The sequence below is a fragment of the Hylobates moloch genome, unplaced genomic scaffold, assembly GCF_009828535.3.
Source record: "Hylobates moloch isolate HMO894 unplaced genomic scaffold, HMol_V3 SCAFFOLD_22, whole genome shotgun sequence".
Taxonomy (NCBI): Eukaryota; Metazoa; Chordata; class Mammalia; order Primates; family Hylobatidae; genus Hylobates; species Hylobates moloch.
Window position 1 is genome coordinate 44164466 of NW_026652297.1, and position 20213 is coordinate 44184678.

At 35.5% G+C, this 20213-nt stretch overlaps 1 protein-coding gene across 1 annotated transcript in view; it reads left to right on the plus strand.

Annotated features, from left to right (window-relative positions):
* The window catches only part of LOC116461778 (disintegrin and metalloproteinase domain-containing protein 5), a 128337-nt gene that overhangs the window by 54831 nt on the left and 53293 nt on the right, over nt 1-20213 (plus strand). The window contains exon 13 of the mRNA XM_058433413.1: nt 1099-1194. Coding sequence (XP_058289396.1) covers nt 1099-1194 — 96 coding nt within the window. The remainder of the gene's footprint in view (nt 1-1098; nt 1195-20213) is intronic.

Here is a 20213-nt window from a genome sequence, read left to right on the forward strand (position 1 = left end):
GCTCCATGCATTTTATAACCAGTGTAAACTTGACACAAAAAATCCTTTGAGGAGCTTATTACAAGAAAAGAAAATTAGAGGCCAGAGTCACTCATGAACTTAGATACAGAAATTCTAAACAAATATTAGCAAGACAAATTTTTGCTTATTTTAATAATGTAAAATTGATTTTGTATTTGAATATAAATCAATATTATTCATCACAGTAAAATAAATAAGGACAATATTTATGCTAGATCCAGTAAATAAATACAAAACTTTCTGTAAAATTAAACATCCATTTTCTAGAGCAGTGTTCTTCAATGGAACTTTTCATAATTATGAAAATATTCTTTTGTGCCATACAATACACTTTCCACTAATCATATGTGTGTGTTGAGCACTCAAAATGTGGCTTATATGACTGAGTACATGAATTATTAACTTTGTTTAATGTTAGTTAATTTAAATTTAAATAGCTACATATTGCTAGTGGTTGTCATATTTAACATTGCAGGTCTAGAATCTCTAGTTTTTCATTTCTTCCAAAGAAGTTAGGTGGAGGCATTGAGAAAACAGAAAACATTTGTGATTTTATGAACAATTTTTGAGGTTATTTAATTTTGGTTTCTACAGGTGAATAAATCTGGCTGATACGATTTGTCATAAAAGGAGTAATATAAGCAAATGTTTAAGGAGAATGTTAGTTAATAAGATATCTAATAACTGTTTTTTCTAGGTTTTGGCCCCATAGGAATATCATTGAAATTATATGAAATATAGTGACATAATACATTTCTTTTTGAAAATTTCAACTTTTAATTCAGCTACAGGAGGTACATTTGCAGGTTTGTTACACGGACATATTGCACACAGGTGGTGAGCATAGTACTCAATAGGTGGTTTTTCAACCCCCTCCCTTTCTCCTCCCTCAAGACAATACATTTATTTTACACATTACTGAATGAGATATTGATTTCTATAAATCTCACATAAAGAATGGGATTATGAAAAATCGGTGAATTTTAGAAAAGCTTTATACTTTGTAAAGTTATATGTCACAGTTTTATTTGGTGGTACCTAATTATATGTGATTAACACTTAGCATTTTTTTTACAGAATTGTACACATAAATTATGCTGTGATCCTTCAACATGTAGAATGAAAGGTAATGTGCAATGTGGTTCTGGAGATTGCTGTTCAAAAGATTGCAAGGTAAGTGGCAATTTGTATCTGACAATGGCTCAGCATCAAATTTCTTGAAATACTTGTTTCAAGGAGATGGAAAACATATCAGTAATATGTTCAGCCCTTGCCACCATATTATATCCAAGCAACCTAAGACCCACTATCATACTTAAATCCATTCAGTAATCTATCACTTCCTGTACTCTCATGTACATAATGCCTAATGCTTCTTCTCTCCCAGCTTGATTTTCCAACTCAACATATCTGTTATTGTTACAACCATTTGGTCTCTCTTATTGACACCATTTAATGAATTCCTGGTGGACAAGAGGTAGAGCAAGTTGGTGAAAAAGGACTCTCCAGTGATTGTTCCCCCACAAAAACATCAATTTGAACAACTGTTCACGTATGAAAATATCTGCATAAGAGCTAAGGAAGCCAGGTGATGAAACAGTTCCATTGTCCGGGTTATATACCCTGGTTCTTTGTCACGGTCCAGAAAGAATTCGGGACACGGACACACACGAGGAGTGGGTTTGGGAGTGGAAAGTTTAATAGACAAGAAGAGAAAGAGAAAAAGCTTCCTCATAATGAGAAAGTGAGTCTCCAAAAAGAGGGTCTCCTGTTTGCTGCGGAACGCAATGGGTTTTGTACAGAGGCTTGAGGAGGCAGCGATTAATTTACATAGGGCTCAGGGAATTGGTTTGACCAGGCGTGCCGTTTACATAGCCCTCGAAAATACTGGCCCTCCCACCCTAGTCTTTTATTATGCAAATGTAGCCTCCACCTGGCGGCGGCCATGATACCTGTACACGTGGTTTTACTTGGAGGCCGTCATGATACTCTTAAACGTGGTGACAAGGAAAAGAGGGCAGGGGACACCATATTGAATGTGCCTGGCTTCCAGGTACAGCTGCCGGCATTTACATATAAAAGCTTCTAGTTTGCATATCTATGCCTGACTTCTCAGGCTGCTTTCTGTTAAGAGAAGAAATGGTTTGGGGCTGCTTTTTGTTAAAGGAAAATTCCACCAAGAGCTTTTACCCTTTCTAGCTGCCCAAAAATTATTTCTTAATAATTCCTGTATTAGTGAGAGGTCATAGTGCCTGGTTATAGCATGATAAGAAAAAATGCATTAAAGAGGGTAGGAAGGACAGTTTTACATCACCTGCATGTCACCTCCCTGAACCCCAGGCAGCACCGCATAGCACAGCACAGCATAGCACAGCACAGCACAGCACACCACAGCACAGCGAAAGATACTGTCTGCTTGCCAGAAAAAGAGGGAAGTGAGACTTGGACTGTACCTTTTAACCAATACCAGGTCAACCGCAGTAAAACGTGGCACTGGGCAGACGCCCAAGGCCCTTGAATTTTGACTGGTAATTATGATCTGAGCTTTCAGACCTGCCGCAGCACCAAACAGTAACCTGTAGCTCCTGCAAGATGACCTCAAGTTTCAGCCTGTATCACCACCTACCTACTACAACAGTGTTGGGCTCCAAAAAGCCCACGGTGACAAGCTGACTTCAGCAGCTGGGAAGGTTGAATTCTAGCCCAGTGTTTCAGTAACTTTAGCAGCCAGGAGATTGAAAATCAAACAGGAATCCTGGAGCTGAAAATACAATGAATGATGTTTAAAAATGCAGTAAAGAGTGCAAACAGCAGAACTGATAAAGCCAAAGAAAGAATCTGTGAAATAGGAGACAACTATTTTGAAAATATTCAGTTAGAGGAGAAAATAGAAAAAGAATGAAAAGGAATGAAGAAAACTCACAGGATTTATGGGGCACCATCAGAAAAGGTAATATATGAGCAGCTGGTGTTCAAGAAAGAATAAAAAAGATAAAGAGATAGATAGCGGCCAGGCGCGGTGGCTCATGCCTATAATCCCAGCACTTTGGGAGGTCCAGGAGGGCCGATCACGAGGTCAGGAGATCGAGACCATCCTGGCTAACATGGTGAAACCCCGTCTCTACTAAAAATATAAAAAAATTAGCCGGGTGTGGTGGCGGGCGCCTGTAGCCCCAGCTACTTGGGAGGCTGAGGCAGGAGAATGGCGTGAACCCGGGAGGCAGAGCTTGCAGTGAGCCGAGATTACACCACTGCACTCCAGCCTGTGCAACAGAGCGAGACTCCGTCTAAAAAAAAAAAAAAAAAAAAGAGATAGCTTATTTACAGAAATAACAGCAGAAAACTCTCCAAACCTAGAGAAAGATATAATCTAGGTACAGGAAAAGTCAAAAGTCTCCGATTAGATTCAATCCAAATAATCAATAAATTGTATATGTTCTAATTGATCCATATCTAGCCATTCCCCTGTCGCTCTCCCTCTCCACAGGCTTTTCTGTTCCTCTAAACAGAACAATATTGACATTAGACCAATTAATAACCATACATGACCTCTAAGTGTTCACCAGAAAGAAAGTTTCATGTTTTTCATTTTAAGTCAAAAGCTAGAAATGATTAAGCTTCCTGCAACAGGAATGTCAAAAACTGAAATAGGTTGAAAGCCAGGGCTTTGTGCTAAACAGTTAGCCGAGTTATAAATACAAAGGAAAGTTCTTGAAAGAAAGTAAAAGCGCTGGCCCAGTGAGCACACAAATGATAAGAAAGCAAAACAGGCTTATTGCTGATATGGAAAAAGTTTTAGTGGTTTGGATAGAAGATCCAACCAGCCACAACATTCCCTCAAGCCAAAGCCTAATCCGGAGCAAGGACCTAACTCTCTTTAATTTTATGAGGGCTGAGAGAAGTGAGTAAGCTGCAGGAGAAAATTTTAAGCTAGCAGATGTTGGTTTATAAGTTTTAAGGAAAGAAGATTTTTCCATAGCATGAGTGCAAGGTGAAGCAGCAAGTGCTGATATAGAAGCTGCAGCAAGTTATCCAAAAGATCTAGCTAAGATCATTGATGATGGTATCTACACTAAACAATGGATTTTCAGTGTAGATGAAACAGCCTTCTATTGAAAAAAGATACTAATATAGTTTGGCTATTTGTCCCTATCCAAATCTCTGTTAAATTGTAATCTCCACTGCTGGAGGTGGGGTCTGGTGGGAGGTGTTTGGATTATGGGGGTGGATCCCTTATAGCTTGGTGCTATCTTCACAATAGTGATTGAGTTCTCCTGAGACCTGATTGGTTAAAAGTGTGTGGCATGTCTCCCCTCTCCCCCTACCAACTCCCTCTTGCTTTGGCTCCTGTTGTCGCCATGTGATGTGCCTGCGCTCCTTTGCCTTCTGCCATGATTGGAAGCTTCCTGAGGCCTCCCCAGAAGAAGATGCCACTATGTTTCCTGTACAGCCTGAAGAACCATGAATCAATTAAATGTCTTTTCTTATAAAGTACTCAATCTCAGATACTACTTTATGGCAGTGGAAGAATGGCCTAATACCAATGCTTTCCAGGACTTTCATAGCTAGAGAGAATTTAATGCCTGGCTTCAAAGCTTTAGGCTGATTCTCTTGTTTTGGGCTAATACAACTGGTGACTTTAAGTTAAAGCCAATGATCATTTATCATTCCAAAAATCCCATGGCCCTTAAGAATTGTGCTAAATCTACTCTGCCTGTGCTCTATGTTGGAACAACAAAGCCTGGATGATAGCACATCTGTTTATAGCATGGCTTAATGAATATGTTCAGCTCATTGTTGAGACCCAATAATCAGGAAAAAAAGATTCCCTTGAAAACATTACTGCTAATTGACAATGCAACTGGTCACCCAAGAGCTCTGATGGAAATGTGTAAGCAGATTAATGTTTTCATACCTGCTTAACACAATATCCATTCGGCAGCCCATGGTCAGACAAATGATCAAGGAGTCATTTTGACTTTCAAGCCTTATTATGTAGAGACTCTAGCTGCCATAGATAGTGTCTTCTGATGGGTCTGGGCAAAATTATCTAAAAATCTTCAGAAAGGATACACCATTTAAAATACCATTAAGAATATTTGCAATTCATAGATGGAGATCAAAATATCAACATTAACAAGAGTTTGGGAGAAATTGATTCAAACTTTCATGGATGACTTTGAAGAGTTCAAGATTTCAGTGGAGGAGGTAGCTGCAGATGTGAAACAAATAGTAAGAGAACTAGAATTAGAAATAGGGTCTGAAGATGTGACTGAATTGCTGCAATCTCCTAATAAAACTTGAATTGATGAGGAGTTGCTCCTTATGGATGAGCAAAGAAAGTGATTTCTTGAGATGGAATATATTCCTAGTGAAGGTACTGTGAACATTGTTAAAATGACAATACAGGATTTGGAATATTACATAAACAAAGTTGATAAAGCAGTGACAACATTTGAAGGGATTGACTTCAGTGTTGACAGAAGTTTTACTGTGAGTTAAATGCTATCAAACAGCATTGCATGCTACAGAGAAATCTTTCAGGAAAGAAAGAGTCAATTGACATGGCCAATTTCATTGTCCTATTTTAAGATATTGCCACAGCCACTTCAATTTTTAACAGCCACCACCCTAATTAGTCAGTGGCCATCAACATTGAGGCAAGATACTCCAACAGCAAAAAGATTAACAGTAAACTGAAGGCTCAGATGATTGTTATCACTTTTTATCAATAAAATATTTTTAAATTAAAGTATGTATAATTTTTAGGCATAACGCTATTATACACTTAATAGACTATAATACCATGTGAACACAACTTATATGCACTGGGAAACCCCAGAACTTATGTGGTTTGCTTTATTACTGTATTTGTTTTACTGAGGTTCTCTGGAACTGAATCCACAATACCTCTGAGGTACATCTATATATAGAAAACTCCACCAAAAAACAAAAAACAAAACTGTTAGATTTAGTAAATAAATTCAGTAAAGTTGTAGGATACAAAATTTACATACTAAAGTCAGTGATGTTCCTATACACTAATAGTGAATTATCTCAAAAAGAAATCAAGAGAACAATCCCATTATAATAGATAAAAATAAAATACTTAAGAATAAGCCGGGTGTGGTGGCTCACGCCTGTAATCCCAGCACTTTGGGAGGCTGAGGCAGGTGGATCACGAGGTCAGGAGATCGAGACCATCCTGGCTAACACAGTGAAACCCTGTCTCTACTAAAAATACAAAAACTTAGCCAGGCGAGGTGGCAGGCGCCTGTAGTCCCAGCTACTTGGGAGACTGAGGCAGGAGAATGGCGTGAACTCTGGGGGGCGGAGCCTGCAGTGAGCCGAGATTGCACCACTGCACTCCAGCCTGGGTGACAGCGAGACTCTGTCTCAAAAAAAAAAAGAAAAAAAAGAATAAATTTAACCAGAGAGTTAAATGATGTCTACACTGAAAACTATAAAATATTGATGATAGAAATTGAAGACACAAATAAATGGAAAGCTATCCTCTGTTCATGGATTGGAAAAATTAATATTGTTAAAATATCTATAACACCCAAAGCAATCTACAGGTTAGTTGCAATTCTTATCACAATACCAATGACATTCTTCACAGAAATAGAAAAATAATTCCTAAAGTTCAAATGAAATCAGAAAAGACCCCCAATAGCCAAAGCAATCTTGTGCAAAAAGAACAAAGCTGTAGGCATCACACTACCTGACTTTGAAATATACTACACAGCTATAGTAACCAAAACAGCATGGTACTGGCATAAAACCAGATACTTAGACCAATAGAACAAAATACAGAGCCTAGAAATAATTCCACTCATTTACAGTCAACTGATTTTCTACAAAGGTGCCAAGAATACATAACTGAAGAAAGGATAGTTTCTTCAATAAATGGTGTTGGAAAAACTGGATGTCCACATACAGAAGTATGAAGTTAGATCCTTATCTCTCTCTATGTGCAAAAATAAAACCGAAATGGATTAAAGACTTAAATATAAGACTCAAAGTTGTAAAACTACTTGAAGAAAACAGGGAAAAAGCTTCATGACATTGTTCAGGTCAGTTATTATTTTGGACATGACTTCAAAAACATGGACAACAAAAGCAAAAATATACAAATGGGATTACATCAAGCTCAAAAGCATCTGCACAGCAAAGGAAACAATCAAAAAAATGAAGAGAGAATCTACAGAATGGGAGAAAATATTTGAAAACTATACATCTGATAAGGGTTAATATCCAAAATATATAAGGAATCCAAACAACTCAATAGCCAGAAAACAACCCAATTAAAAAATGTGGAAAAGATCTGAATAGGCATTTCTCAAAAGGAGTCATATAGATGGCCAATAGGTATATTAAAAGAGTGCTCAGGAGATCGAGACCACGGTGAAACCCCGTCTCTACTAAAAATACAAAAAATTAGCCGGGCGTGGTGGCGGGGAGGTGAGGCAGGGGAAGGCTGAGGAGGCCGAGTTGCATGACTGAGATGCCCATGATCCACCTGGGTGACAGAGTGAGACCTCAAAAAGAGTGCTCAATATTACTATCTTGAGTATCTTGTTAATGAAAACCACAATGAGCTATCACCTCACTTCTGCTGGAATGGGTATGATCAAAAGACAACAGATAACAAGTCTTGGCAAGGATATGGAGTAAAGAGCACCCCTACACACTGTTTATAGGCTTGTAAATTAATACAGCCATTATGGAAGACAATAGGGGAGTTCCTCAAAATATTAAAAATAGAATTACCATGAGACCCAGTGATTCCTCTACTGGGTATGAATCCGAAGGAAATAAAATCTGTTTGTTGAAGAGACATTAACACTCCTGTGTTTACTCCTGCACTATTCACAATAGCCAAATTATGGAATCAACCTCTGTGTCCATCAACAGATGATTGGATAAAGACAGTGTGGCATACATACACAGTGGAATACTATTTAGCCATAAAAAGTAGGAAATTCTGTAATTTGTGGCAGTATGGTTAAACCAGAAGGATATTAAGATAAATGAGCCAGGTACAGAAAGACAAATAATGTATACTCTTACTCATATGTGGAATCTTAAAACGTTGATCTCATAGAATTAGAGATTAGAATGGTTGTTGCAGGGAGGAAGGAATGGGGAGATGTTGGTTGAAGGATGTATAATTAAGTTGGGGGGGGAATAAATTCAAGATAACTATTGTATAGCATAGTTACTATAATTACGTTGTATTTTTGACAAATGCAGAGAATGGATAGTAATGTTCTCGCTACAAAAGAACTATATATATAGTTCACTTTAAAATATTGTGTTGTGCCACATGTTCTCACTCATAGGTGGGAATTGAACAATGAGAACTCATGGACACAGGAAGGGGAACATCACACTCCGGGGACTGTTGTGGGGTGGGGGGAGCGGGGAGGGACAGCATTAGGAGATACACCTAATGCTAAATGACGAGTTAATGGGTGCAGGAAATCAACATGGCACATGGATACATATGTAACAAACCTGCACATTGTGCACATGTACCCTAAAACCCTAAAGTATAATAAAAAAATAAAAATAAATTTTAAAAAAAGTAATTATATATAAAAAAAAGAAAGGAAAAAATGACATTCAAAAAAAAATATTGTGTTGTGTATGATAAATACATGTAATTTTATCTATCAATTAAAAAATTCCCAAATAATTTTCCACACCCAGCAGAGTTCACCGAAATACTCTGGGAAAACGCAACAAACTCTGGAACAGGGTAAATGGCAGACATCCATAAGATTGGAGGGAGTGTATGCTTTTCAAATTAAGTCATTATAGGATCTATAAGCAATTTCAGAAAAAAAAATACCATTCTCAAAAAAAAATCGCAAGGCTTGGCATCTTTGAACTAAGAGAATGTTGTAAGAATAGAACAAAATAAAACTGAAGGTGAATAAAATGAAGAATCATTACAGATAAACTACATTCACAATTTAAACTTAAGATAAACGCCAAACTTAGAGAATATCAGAATTCTTGTGGCTCAAACTAGTTATTGACATGGAAGATAAATATAAGAAATTAGAGCCAAATGTAAGGATTATAGCAGAGAGAAAAATAGAAAAAAAGAGATAGCACTGAACACACAGATAGTAAGTTTTTAAAATCAGTATAAAAAATCAGTGGCTTCCAGCATTCTGTTTAGCTTTCTCATATTATTCCTAAAATTACGTAGAGTAACAATGTGCAGATCAAACCTTGCCAAAATAGGATGAGATAAAAGGTTGGCATTAGAAGCAGACAGGTTCATTTACAGCTTAAAGTTATTTGTTCATTGACTAATTCAGGAAATAGTTTACTCCACACTATCTAGTGGGAGATAGTAAAGAGAATAAACATATAAGCAAACACTATACAAGATAGTTTCAGACAGTGGTGATTTAAAAATAAAATAAAATAGGACGATAGAATAAAAAGTGAGAAAAGAGGGTATTTTAGCCAGAGTAAACAGGAAATGTTTCTCTGAGGGGTGACATTTGAGCTAAAACCTTAATAACAAAGAAAATAATTGGCATAGAGGCTTCAGGGAATAAATGAAGTGGTAGAGAGATCCTTATTTTGGACATGACTTCAAAACATAGACAACAAAAGCAAAAATATACAAATGGGATTACATCAACCTGAAAGGAAGATGTATACATAAAGGAAGAAAAGTGGCCTGTTTTGCTCTAATTTAATGACTAATAGAGAAATAGCGTACTGGTCCCAGTCAATGTGACTCTTCAGAATTATTGATCCATGATTTTTTTTTTTCTCAGTGTTACTGATGGAGAAACAAAAGTATGTAGCTAACAGTTATTTTCAAAGTATGGATTCTATCAAAATTGTCAACTCAAATCATAATTAGGTAAGATGATTTAGAACCACATTCTAAAATGTTGTTGACTGCATATTCTCACTTATAAGTGGGAGTACACATGGACACAAAGAAGGAAACAGCAGACACCAGGGCTTAGATGAGAGTGGAGAGTGTGAGGAGAATGAGGATTGAAAAACTGCTTATTGGGTAAGCAGATAAGCTTACCTGGGTGACAAAGTTATCTGTGCAGCAAATCCCTGTGACACATAATTTACCCATGTAACAAACCTGCATATGTGTCCCTTGAATGTAAAAAAAAGTTGGAAAGAAAAAAAAAGGAGATGTTAAGCTAAAAAAAAAATGTGGTTGACTAATCAAACAATTTTTAAGTTGGTTCCTGTTTTAAAGGTGATAAAAATGATTTCATTTGCATATGAATATCAGCTTCTGAATTTACCAGCAGATTTGCTATAGTGTAGAGGTGGATGGTTTACCAGACAGAGTTTATGTGACTATTGAAATGGGCTCCATCATGGTTTGATGCTCAATTCTAATGCCAGATTGTTTTGAGAAGAAATGTTTCATGTGATCTTTCCAGAGACAAATCTCCTGATAGAGCAATTACATAGGATATTTGGTAAAGCTCTGGCCAGTTTGATAATTCACTACCTAAGTCCAGATAGCCTGACTGGTGAATTCTAACAAATATTTAAAGAAGGGATAATACAGAAATACCCCACAATCTTTTGCATAAAATAGAAGAGGAAGGAAACTTTCTAAATTTATTTTATGAGAACAGTATTACCTTGATACTAACGCTAGACAAAGACAAGAAAAGAAAACTATAGATCAATATCCCTCATGAATATGGATGCAAAAACTCCTTTAAAAATGGCAAACAGAATAAAGAAACATAAAAGGAAGTATCCACCATGACCAAAAAGGATTATCTCAGTAATGCAAAAGTGGTATAGTTAATGTAACACAACATACTAATATAATAAAGGACAAGAAAATACAAGATCATCTCAAGTGATGCAGAAAAGGGATATAACAAAATGTAACACCCATTATAGATTACTAACAAATTGTAAATAGAAGGGAACTTCCCCTACCTGATGCAAAGTATTTATGAAAAACCTACAGCTAACATCATACTAACCATGAAATTCTCAATGCTCTCCACCCTAAAATCAGAATGAAAGTAAGGATGCAAGCTCTCAGTACTTCTACTAAACATTGTATTGGAGGTCCAAGACAGTAAAATCAGGTAGGAATAAAAATTAAAATGCATCTAACTTGGAAGACAAAAAGTATAACTGTCTTTATTTGCAGATTACACGACCCTGTGTATGTAAAATCTTAGGAAATTTACCAAAATACCTGTTTGAATAAATAAATGAAATCAGCAAAGTCACAGGATACGCAATTGCTATGCAAAAATGTATTGCACTTCTATATACTAGCAATGGAAAATAGAAAAATAAAATTAAGAATAGAATTTCATTCACAATAGCATAAAAATAAATACTTAGGCATATATTAAGAATACAAAATATACATGCAAACAACAAAAAATTTCTGAGAAAAATACAAAAACCTAAATAAATGCTGAGATCTTCCATGTAAATGGGTTGAAAGATGGTATTGTGAAGACAGCAATTCTCCCTTCTGTCAGGGGTCCCCAGTACTACCCCCTTGGCTCAGTAAATCAGTAGGAAGACTCACATGATTGAACATAGAATGTACTCATCACTATAATTTATTACAGAAAAAGGATACAAACCAAAATTAGCAAAGGAAAAAGGCTCATGGGTCAAGTATGAAGGAAAGTAGTCACAGGCTTCCAAGAGTCATTTCCTAGTAGAGTCACCCATGATGGACTTAATTCCTCCCGCAATGAATTATGACAATATGTGTGAAATCTTGACTGCCGGGAACCCAGACCCTAAGGTTTTTATTAGAGGCTGGTCACATAGGCATCTTTTGCCTAGTATCTACCCAAATTCCAGACTCTTAGATGGAAATTGGTTGTTCATTATAAATAACAAGTTCAGGCACAGTGACTTATTAGTTAGGCAATGGTGTGGGAACTGTAACTGAGGTGTCAGCCAAAGGCCAGCCTTGCGAATATACCTTTCTAAGTATAGCAGTCTGAAGTCTGCTATGTTAACTCTTTTCTGTACATGTCTAAATTGATCTATGGATTTAATACAAGCTTTGGCAAAAGTCTAGTAGGCTTCTTTACAGAAATTGATGACATAATCCTAAAAATTCTGGAAACGCAAGGCACCCAGAAGTGCTAAAAGAATCCTGAAGAACAAATTGATGGAGTCACCATTTCATATTTCAAAAATTGCTACAAAGCTAAAGTAATCTAGCTTAACATTGTACTGGCATAACATTAAATACATGGATAAATGGGATGGAATTGAGAGTCCAGAAATAAACTCTTATATTTATAGTCCATTGATTTTTGACAAACGTGTCAAGACAATTTGATAGAGGAATAATAGTCTTTTCAGCAAAGGCTATTGGGACAATTCAATATCCACATACAAAAATGTAAATTTGGACCCTTTTATCATACCATACACAAAATTTAACTCAAGATAGACAATCAACCTAATTGCAGTAGTTAAAACTATACATCTATTGGAAGAAAACATAGGAAAAAATATTCATAACCTTGGATTTGGCAGAAATTTCCAAGATACAACATCACAAGTATAATTCATAAAAGAAATAGTTGGCAAACTGGACTTTATCAAAATTAAAAACCTTTGTGCCTCAGAAAACACTATTAAAACAATAAAAAGACAAGTCACAGAGGGGGAGAAAATATTTACAAACTGTATTTCTGATATAGTACGTGTATACAGAATCGATTAATAATGCTAACAACTCAATAATTGAAGGGAAACAATCCAATTACAAATGTATGAAATATTTGAACAGGTAAAATACCTGTTTAAAGAAGATAGGCAAATATATACAAAGTTATATACAATGATATACAAAATATATAGAAATATATACAAAATAATTACATGGAATAATAAATACATGAAAAATAGTAAAGACATCGTTAGTCATTAGCAATGTGTATATTCAAACGAGATACTACAAGACACCCACTAGAATGGTTGTAATCAAATGACAGAAAATAAATATTGGTGAAAACATAGAGAAACAGGAACTCATAGACTGCTAGTAGGACCAAAAAATGGTGTTACTACTTTGGGAAACAGTTTGACAGTCTCTTAAGCAGTTTAACATAAGTTTACCAATTGAACGAAGGATTCTACTCCTAGATCTACTCAAGATAAATGAAAACATGTATTTACAAAAATTTGCATATGGATGTCTATAGCAACATTATTCAATGACCAAAATCTGAAAACAACTCAAATATCTATAAACTAATTGACAAAAACGATGATATATCCATACAATGGAATACTAGAGAGCAATAAACGTTGACAGAATACTCATACATACTACAATCTCAAAAACACTACTATGCAAGAGAAGCTAAATACAAAACCCCACCCATTTTATCATTTTATTTGTAGAAAAGGTCCCAAAATGCAAATTTATAGGGACAATAAGTAGATTAGTGGTTATCTGGGGCCAGCCACATGCGCGGGGATTAACTATAAATGGATACCAGGGATCTTATCCTGTGCTAATAGAAATGTCCTAAACTTGGGTTGTGGTGCTGGTTGCACAACTATGTAAATTTTCTTAAAATATCACTAAAGTGTACACTTAACATAGGTGAATTTTATGGTATATAAGTTGTAAATTAAACCTCAATAAAGTTAAAAACAGAAAAGGTCACCCTGATGAAGATAAACTCCCACGTAGTGGCCAAGAAACATGTTTCTCTTGAATTTAGTGATTGTGGACTCAAGAGTTGTGTTAGTTGATAATAAGTGAAAAAAATGATTTGAGCATATTTGTAGGCTGTGGGAAATATTTATTAAAATGGTGACCTTGAAGGTTTTACAGTGAGAATTGTAGAATGATGGAAATGTCATCCAGTATGTCAGTGGAGCAGTGGATACCTCTAAAAAGAAAAAGTCAATAAGAATATCTAGGTGTTATTGAAAATAATATCACGTGGTGAGAAACAATGTGGCATAATAGAACAAAACTGAAATCAGAATGTTTGGATTTAAATTTGTGCCTATACTTTTGTCTCTCATAATGTCATACAGTTGTAAGAATATACGCATGTAGCCTTTTCAGATTGGCTTCTTTCAATTACCAACATATATTTATAGTTCATCTATGTTCTATAGCTATAGTTCATGGCTTGGTAGCTAATTGCTTTTTATACTGGATAATATTCAATTATATGAATGTACCAGAGTTTATGTATATATTTATCTATTGAAAGACATTTTGTTTACTTCCCAATTTTGGCAATTATAAATAAATCTGTAATAAACCTTTTTAAAAAATAAAAAATTCCATTACTTATCTTGTCAAGTCACATTATAGGCTCACAATTTCCTAACTTTAAAAACAGTGTTTATTCTAATTATTTAACAGATATATATTTGGGGTGCAATGTATTTGAAAATTGTTTTTTGGAAATATGCTAATTCAGTAAGCTATTCTTTTTTATAATACATTTTATTTGAGATTGCCACAGATTTCTGGACACACACACACACACATGCACACACATGAATAAGCAAAAAATAATAGACTGACCCTGAAAAAAGCATAATTTTCGAAAAATTATAAGGGCTACTCTCATAATATACAATTAATGTGTCAAACTTTTATTCAACTCATTAATGAGGGAACTAGGAAGAATAATAGGCTTGTTCAAGAGTAGTAACAAAACTAGATAAATAGGATTTGGAAACAAAAGAATGTTAGTGTAATATTGCTATGTTTCCTGGTTAATATCCACAGGAAAGAAACAATAACTTATTTGGTTATCTTTTCTAAATGACAGGAATTATTTCCTGTTCTATCAGACAAAAACCTAAAAGTTAATACGTAACTTCACAAAGTCTATGACAATTAATATTTCTTAGTTTCATTACTTTTTTTCTAGCCTGTATTTCATTTATTTCTGTTATCTTTATTTCCTTTTTTCTACTAACTTTGGATTTTGCTTTTTCTAGTCCCTTGAGGTATAATTACATTAGTTTGATTATTTGATATCTTTCTTCTTTTTTGATGTAGATATTTATTGCTATAAACTTCCCCACTGGAATGATTTTTGCTGCATCTGATAAGTTTTAGTATATTGTGTGACTATCATTGTTTGTATCAAGATATTTCAAAATATTTTTAAATTTTCATTTTAAGTTCTTCTTTGATCCGTTGATTGTTCATCAGTATGTTGCTTAATTTTCATATACTTGCAAAATTTCCAAATTCCAAGTCCTGTTATTGACTTCTTGTTTTATATCAATGTGGTGAGAAAGATACTTGATACTATTTCAATCATTTTAAATTTTCTAAGACTCATTTTGCTGCCTGACATATGATCTATCCTGGAGCATATTTCATGTGTTCTTGAGAAAAATATATATTCTGTTGCTGTTTGATAGAATGTTTTTTATGTGTATATTAGGTCCATTTGGTCTAAAGTGTAGTTTGAATCTGATGTTTTCTTATTAATTTTCTGTCTGGATTATCTGTCTGTTGTTGAAAGTGGAATATTGAAGTCCAATATGATTATTGTATTACAGTATATCTCTTCTTTAAAATCTATTAATATTGATATATACCATATTTTATATATTATATATATTATACACACACAATTACTACTATACCTCAGAAATGAGGTTGATGGCAACACAATGATAGTGGGGGACTTCAATACTCCACTGAGAGCACTAGAAAGGTCCAAGACAGACAGTCAACAAAGAAACAATGGACTTAAAGTACACCCTAGAACAAATGGACTTAACACATATTTACAGAACATTCTACCCAATGACTGCAGAATATACATTCTGTTCATCAGCACACGGAACATACTCCAAGATAGACCATATGGTAGACCACAAAGCAAATCTCAATAAAGATAAGAAAATCGAAATCATTATCAAGTACTCTCTCAGACCACAGTGCAATACAATTGGAAATAAACTTCAAAAGGAACCCTCAAAACCATGCAAATATATCAAGTTGAATAACCTGCTCCTGAATGATCATTGGGTCACCAATGAAATCGAGATGGAAATTTAAAAATTCTTTGAACTGAATGATAATAGTACACAACCTATCAAAACCTCTAGGATACAGCAAAAGCAGTGCCAAGAGGAAAGTTCACAGCATTAAATGGCTACATCAAAAAGTCTGAAAGAGCACAAATAGGCAATCTAAGGTCACACCTCAAAAAACTCAGAAAACAAGAACAAACCAAATCCAACCCCAGCAGAAAAAGAGAAATAACAAAGATCAGAGCAGAACTAAATGAAATTGAAATAAAAAAATACAAAAAATAAATGAAACAAAAAATTGGTTCTTTGAAAAGATAAACAAATATGATAGACCGTTAGTGAGATTAACCAAGAAAAGAAGAGAGAAGATCCAAACAACCTCAATTAGAAACAAAATAGGAGACATTACAACGGATATTACAGACATATAAAAGATAATTCAAGGCCACTGTAAACACTTTTATGTGCACAAACTAGAAAACCTAGAGAAGACGGATAAATTCCTGGAAATATACAACCCTCCTAGATTAAACCAGAAAGAAATAGAAGCTCTGAACAGATCAATAATGAGTAGCAAGATTGAAACAGTAATAAAAAAAATGCCAACAAAAAAAAGTTCAGGACTACATGGATTCACAGCTGAATTCTTTCAGACATTGAAAGAATTGGTACCAATCCTACTGAAACTATTCCAAAAGATAGAGAAAGAAGGAATCCTTCCTAAATCATTCTATTAAGCCAGTATTACCCTAATACCAAAACCAGGAAAGGACGTAACATAAAAAGAAAACTACAGACCAATATTACTGATGAACATAGAAGCAAAAATCCTCAACTCAATGCTAGATAAATGAATTCAACAGCGTATTAAAAAGATAATCTACCATGATCAAGCGGGTTTTAAACAAGGGATGGTTTAACATACAGAAGTCAACAAATGTGATACACTACATAAACAGAAGTGAAAACAAAAATCATATGATCCTCAATAGATGCATATAAAAAAGCGTTTGACAAAATCCAGCATTTTTTTTATGATTAAGACCTTCAGCAAAATTGGCATAGAAGGGACATGCCTAAATGAGAAAAAGTTGAAAGCATTCCCCCCGAGAACTGGAACAAGTTAAGGATGCTCACTTTCACCACTTCTATTAAACATAGTACTGAAAGTCCTAGCCAGAGCAATCAGACAAGAGGAAAAAATAAAGGGGATCCAAATTGATAATGAGGAAGTCAAACTGTGGCTGTTCACCAATGGTATGACCATATACCTAGAAAACCCTAGAGACTTATTAAAAAAGCTCCTGGATCTGATGAATGAATTCAGTAAGTTTCTGGATACAAAATCAATGTACACAAACCAGTAGCACTACTATCCACCAACAGTGACCAAGCTGAGAATCAAATCGAGAATTCAACCCCCTTTACAACAGCTGCAAAAAGAAACCCTTAAGAATATACCTAACCAAAGAGGTGAAAGATCTCTACAAGGAAAACTACAAAACACTGGTGAAAGAAATCATAGATGACACAAACAAATGGAAACATCCCATGCTCATGGATGGGTAGAATCAATAATATGAAAATGACCATATTGCAAAAGCAATCTATAATTTCAATGCAATTTTCATCAAAATACCATCATCGTTCTTCACAGAACCAGAAAAACAATCCTAAAATTTATAGGGAACACAAAAAGAGCCCACATAGCTAAAGCAAGACTAAGCAAAAAGAACAAATCTGCAGGTACAACATTACCAGACTTCACACTATACTACAAAGCTATAGTTACCAGAACAGCATGATACTGATATAAAAACAGGCAAGTAGACCAATAGAACAGAATAGAAGACCCAGAAATAAGGCCAAATACTTACAGCCAACTAATCTTCAACAAAGCAAACAAAAACATAAAGTGTGGAAAGGACACCCTATTCAACAAACGGTGCTGGGATAATTGGCAAGCCACATGTAGAAGAATGAAACTGGATCCTCATCACTCAACCTTATACAAAAATCAATCAAGATGAATTAAAGACTTAAATCTAACATCATCTGAAACCATAAAATTCTAGAAGATAACATGGAAAAACTCTTCTAGACATTGGCCTAAGCAAAGACTTCATGACTGAGGACCGAAAATCAAATGCAACTAAAACAAAGATAAATAGATGGGACTTAATTAAAAAGCTTCTGCACAGCAAAAGAAATGATCAGCAGAGTAAACAGGCAACACACAGAGTAGGAGAAAATCTTCACAAACTGTGCATCAGACAAAGGACCAATATCCAGTATCTACAAGGAATGCAAACAAATTAGCAAGAAAAACAACAGCAACAAATAATCCTCGGCCGGGCGCGGTGGCTCACGCTTGTAATCCCAGCACTTTGGGAGGCTGAGGCGGGCGGATCACGAAGTCAGGAGATCGAGACCACGGTGAAACCCCATCTCTACTAAAAATACAAAAAATTAGCCAGGCATGGTGGCGGGCACCTGTAGTCCCAGCTACTCGGAGAGGCTGAGGCAGGAGAATGGCGTGAACCCGGGAGACGGAGCTTGCAGTGAGCCGAGATTGCGCCACTGCACTCCAGCCTGGGCGACAGAGCAACACTCCATCTCAAAAAAAAAAAAAAACAAAAAAAAACAAATAATCCTATCAAAAAGTGGGCTAAGGACATGAATAGACAATTCTTAAAAGAAGATATACAAATGACCAACAAACATATGAAAAAATACTCATCACTAATTATCAGGGAATTGTGAATCAAAACCACAATGTGATACCACCTTACTCCTGCAAGAATGGCCATAATTGAAACATTTTTTTTAAAAAAGATGTTGGTGTGGATGTGGTGAAAAGGGAAAACTTTTACACTGCTGATGGGAATGTGAACTAGTACAACCACTGTGGAAAGGACTATGGATATTCCTTAAATAACCAAAAGTAGATCTACCATTTGATCCAGCAATCCCACTGGGGGCATCTACCCAGAGGAAAGTAAGTCATTATATGAAAAGGACCCTTGCTTATGCATGTTTATAGCAGCACAATTCACAATTGCAAAAATATGGAACTAATCTAAACGACTATCAACCAACAGATGGGCAAAGAACCAACAAGTGGATAAAGAATTTGTGGTATATATGTATGTATGTGTATATATACATATTGTGTATATATATATGTGTGTGTGTATATACAATGGAATACTACTCAGCCATAAAAAGGAATGACATAATGGCATTTGCAGTAACCTGGATGGAATTGGAGACTGTTATTCTAAGTGAAGGAACTCAGGAATGGAAAACCAAACATCGTATGTTCTCACTTATAAGTGGGAGCTAAGCTATAAGGATGAAAAGGCATAAGAGTAATATAATGGACTCTGGAGATGTGTGGGAAAGTATGAGAGTGCGGTGAGGGATAAAAGACTACACATTGGGTGCAGTGTACACTGCTTGGGTCTTGGGTGCACCAAAATTTCAGAAATCACACCTAAAGAACTTATCCATGTAGCCAGACCCCACCTGTTCTCCCAAACGATTGAAATAATTAATAATAATAATAATAAAGATGAGATCCAGAACAAAAAAAGATGAGGCCATGAGGTGCACGTCTTGAGCAACACAATTCAATTTATTTAATTTTACCTCCATGATTGTGAAAATATATTTTTTCAACATTCTAAAGTCATGACTCTTATATACCTACAAAGTAAAAATATTTTTAAAAGAGTTTTCTCTGCCTCTCAATGGAGGAGCCAATAGGATGATAAAGCTTGATTCAAAGAGTATTTGAGGAAGTGAGTGTTCATAGGTATTTTTAAAAATGTTAGAATAGGCCGGGTGCGGTGGCTCATGCCTGTAATCCCAGTACTTTGGGAGGCTGAAGCAGGCGGATCACGAGGTCAGGAGATCGAGACCATCTTGGCTAACATGGTGAAACTCTGTCTCTACTAAAAAATACAACAAAAATTAGCCGGGCGTGGTGGTGTGTGCCTGTAGTCCCAGCTACTGGGGAGGCTTAGGCAGGAGAATGGCATGAACCCAGGAGGCGGAGCTTGTAGTGAGCCGAGATGGCGCCACTGCACTCCAGCCTGGGCGACGGAGCAAGACTCCGTCTCAAAAAAAAAAAAAAAAAAGTT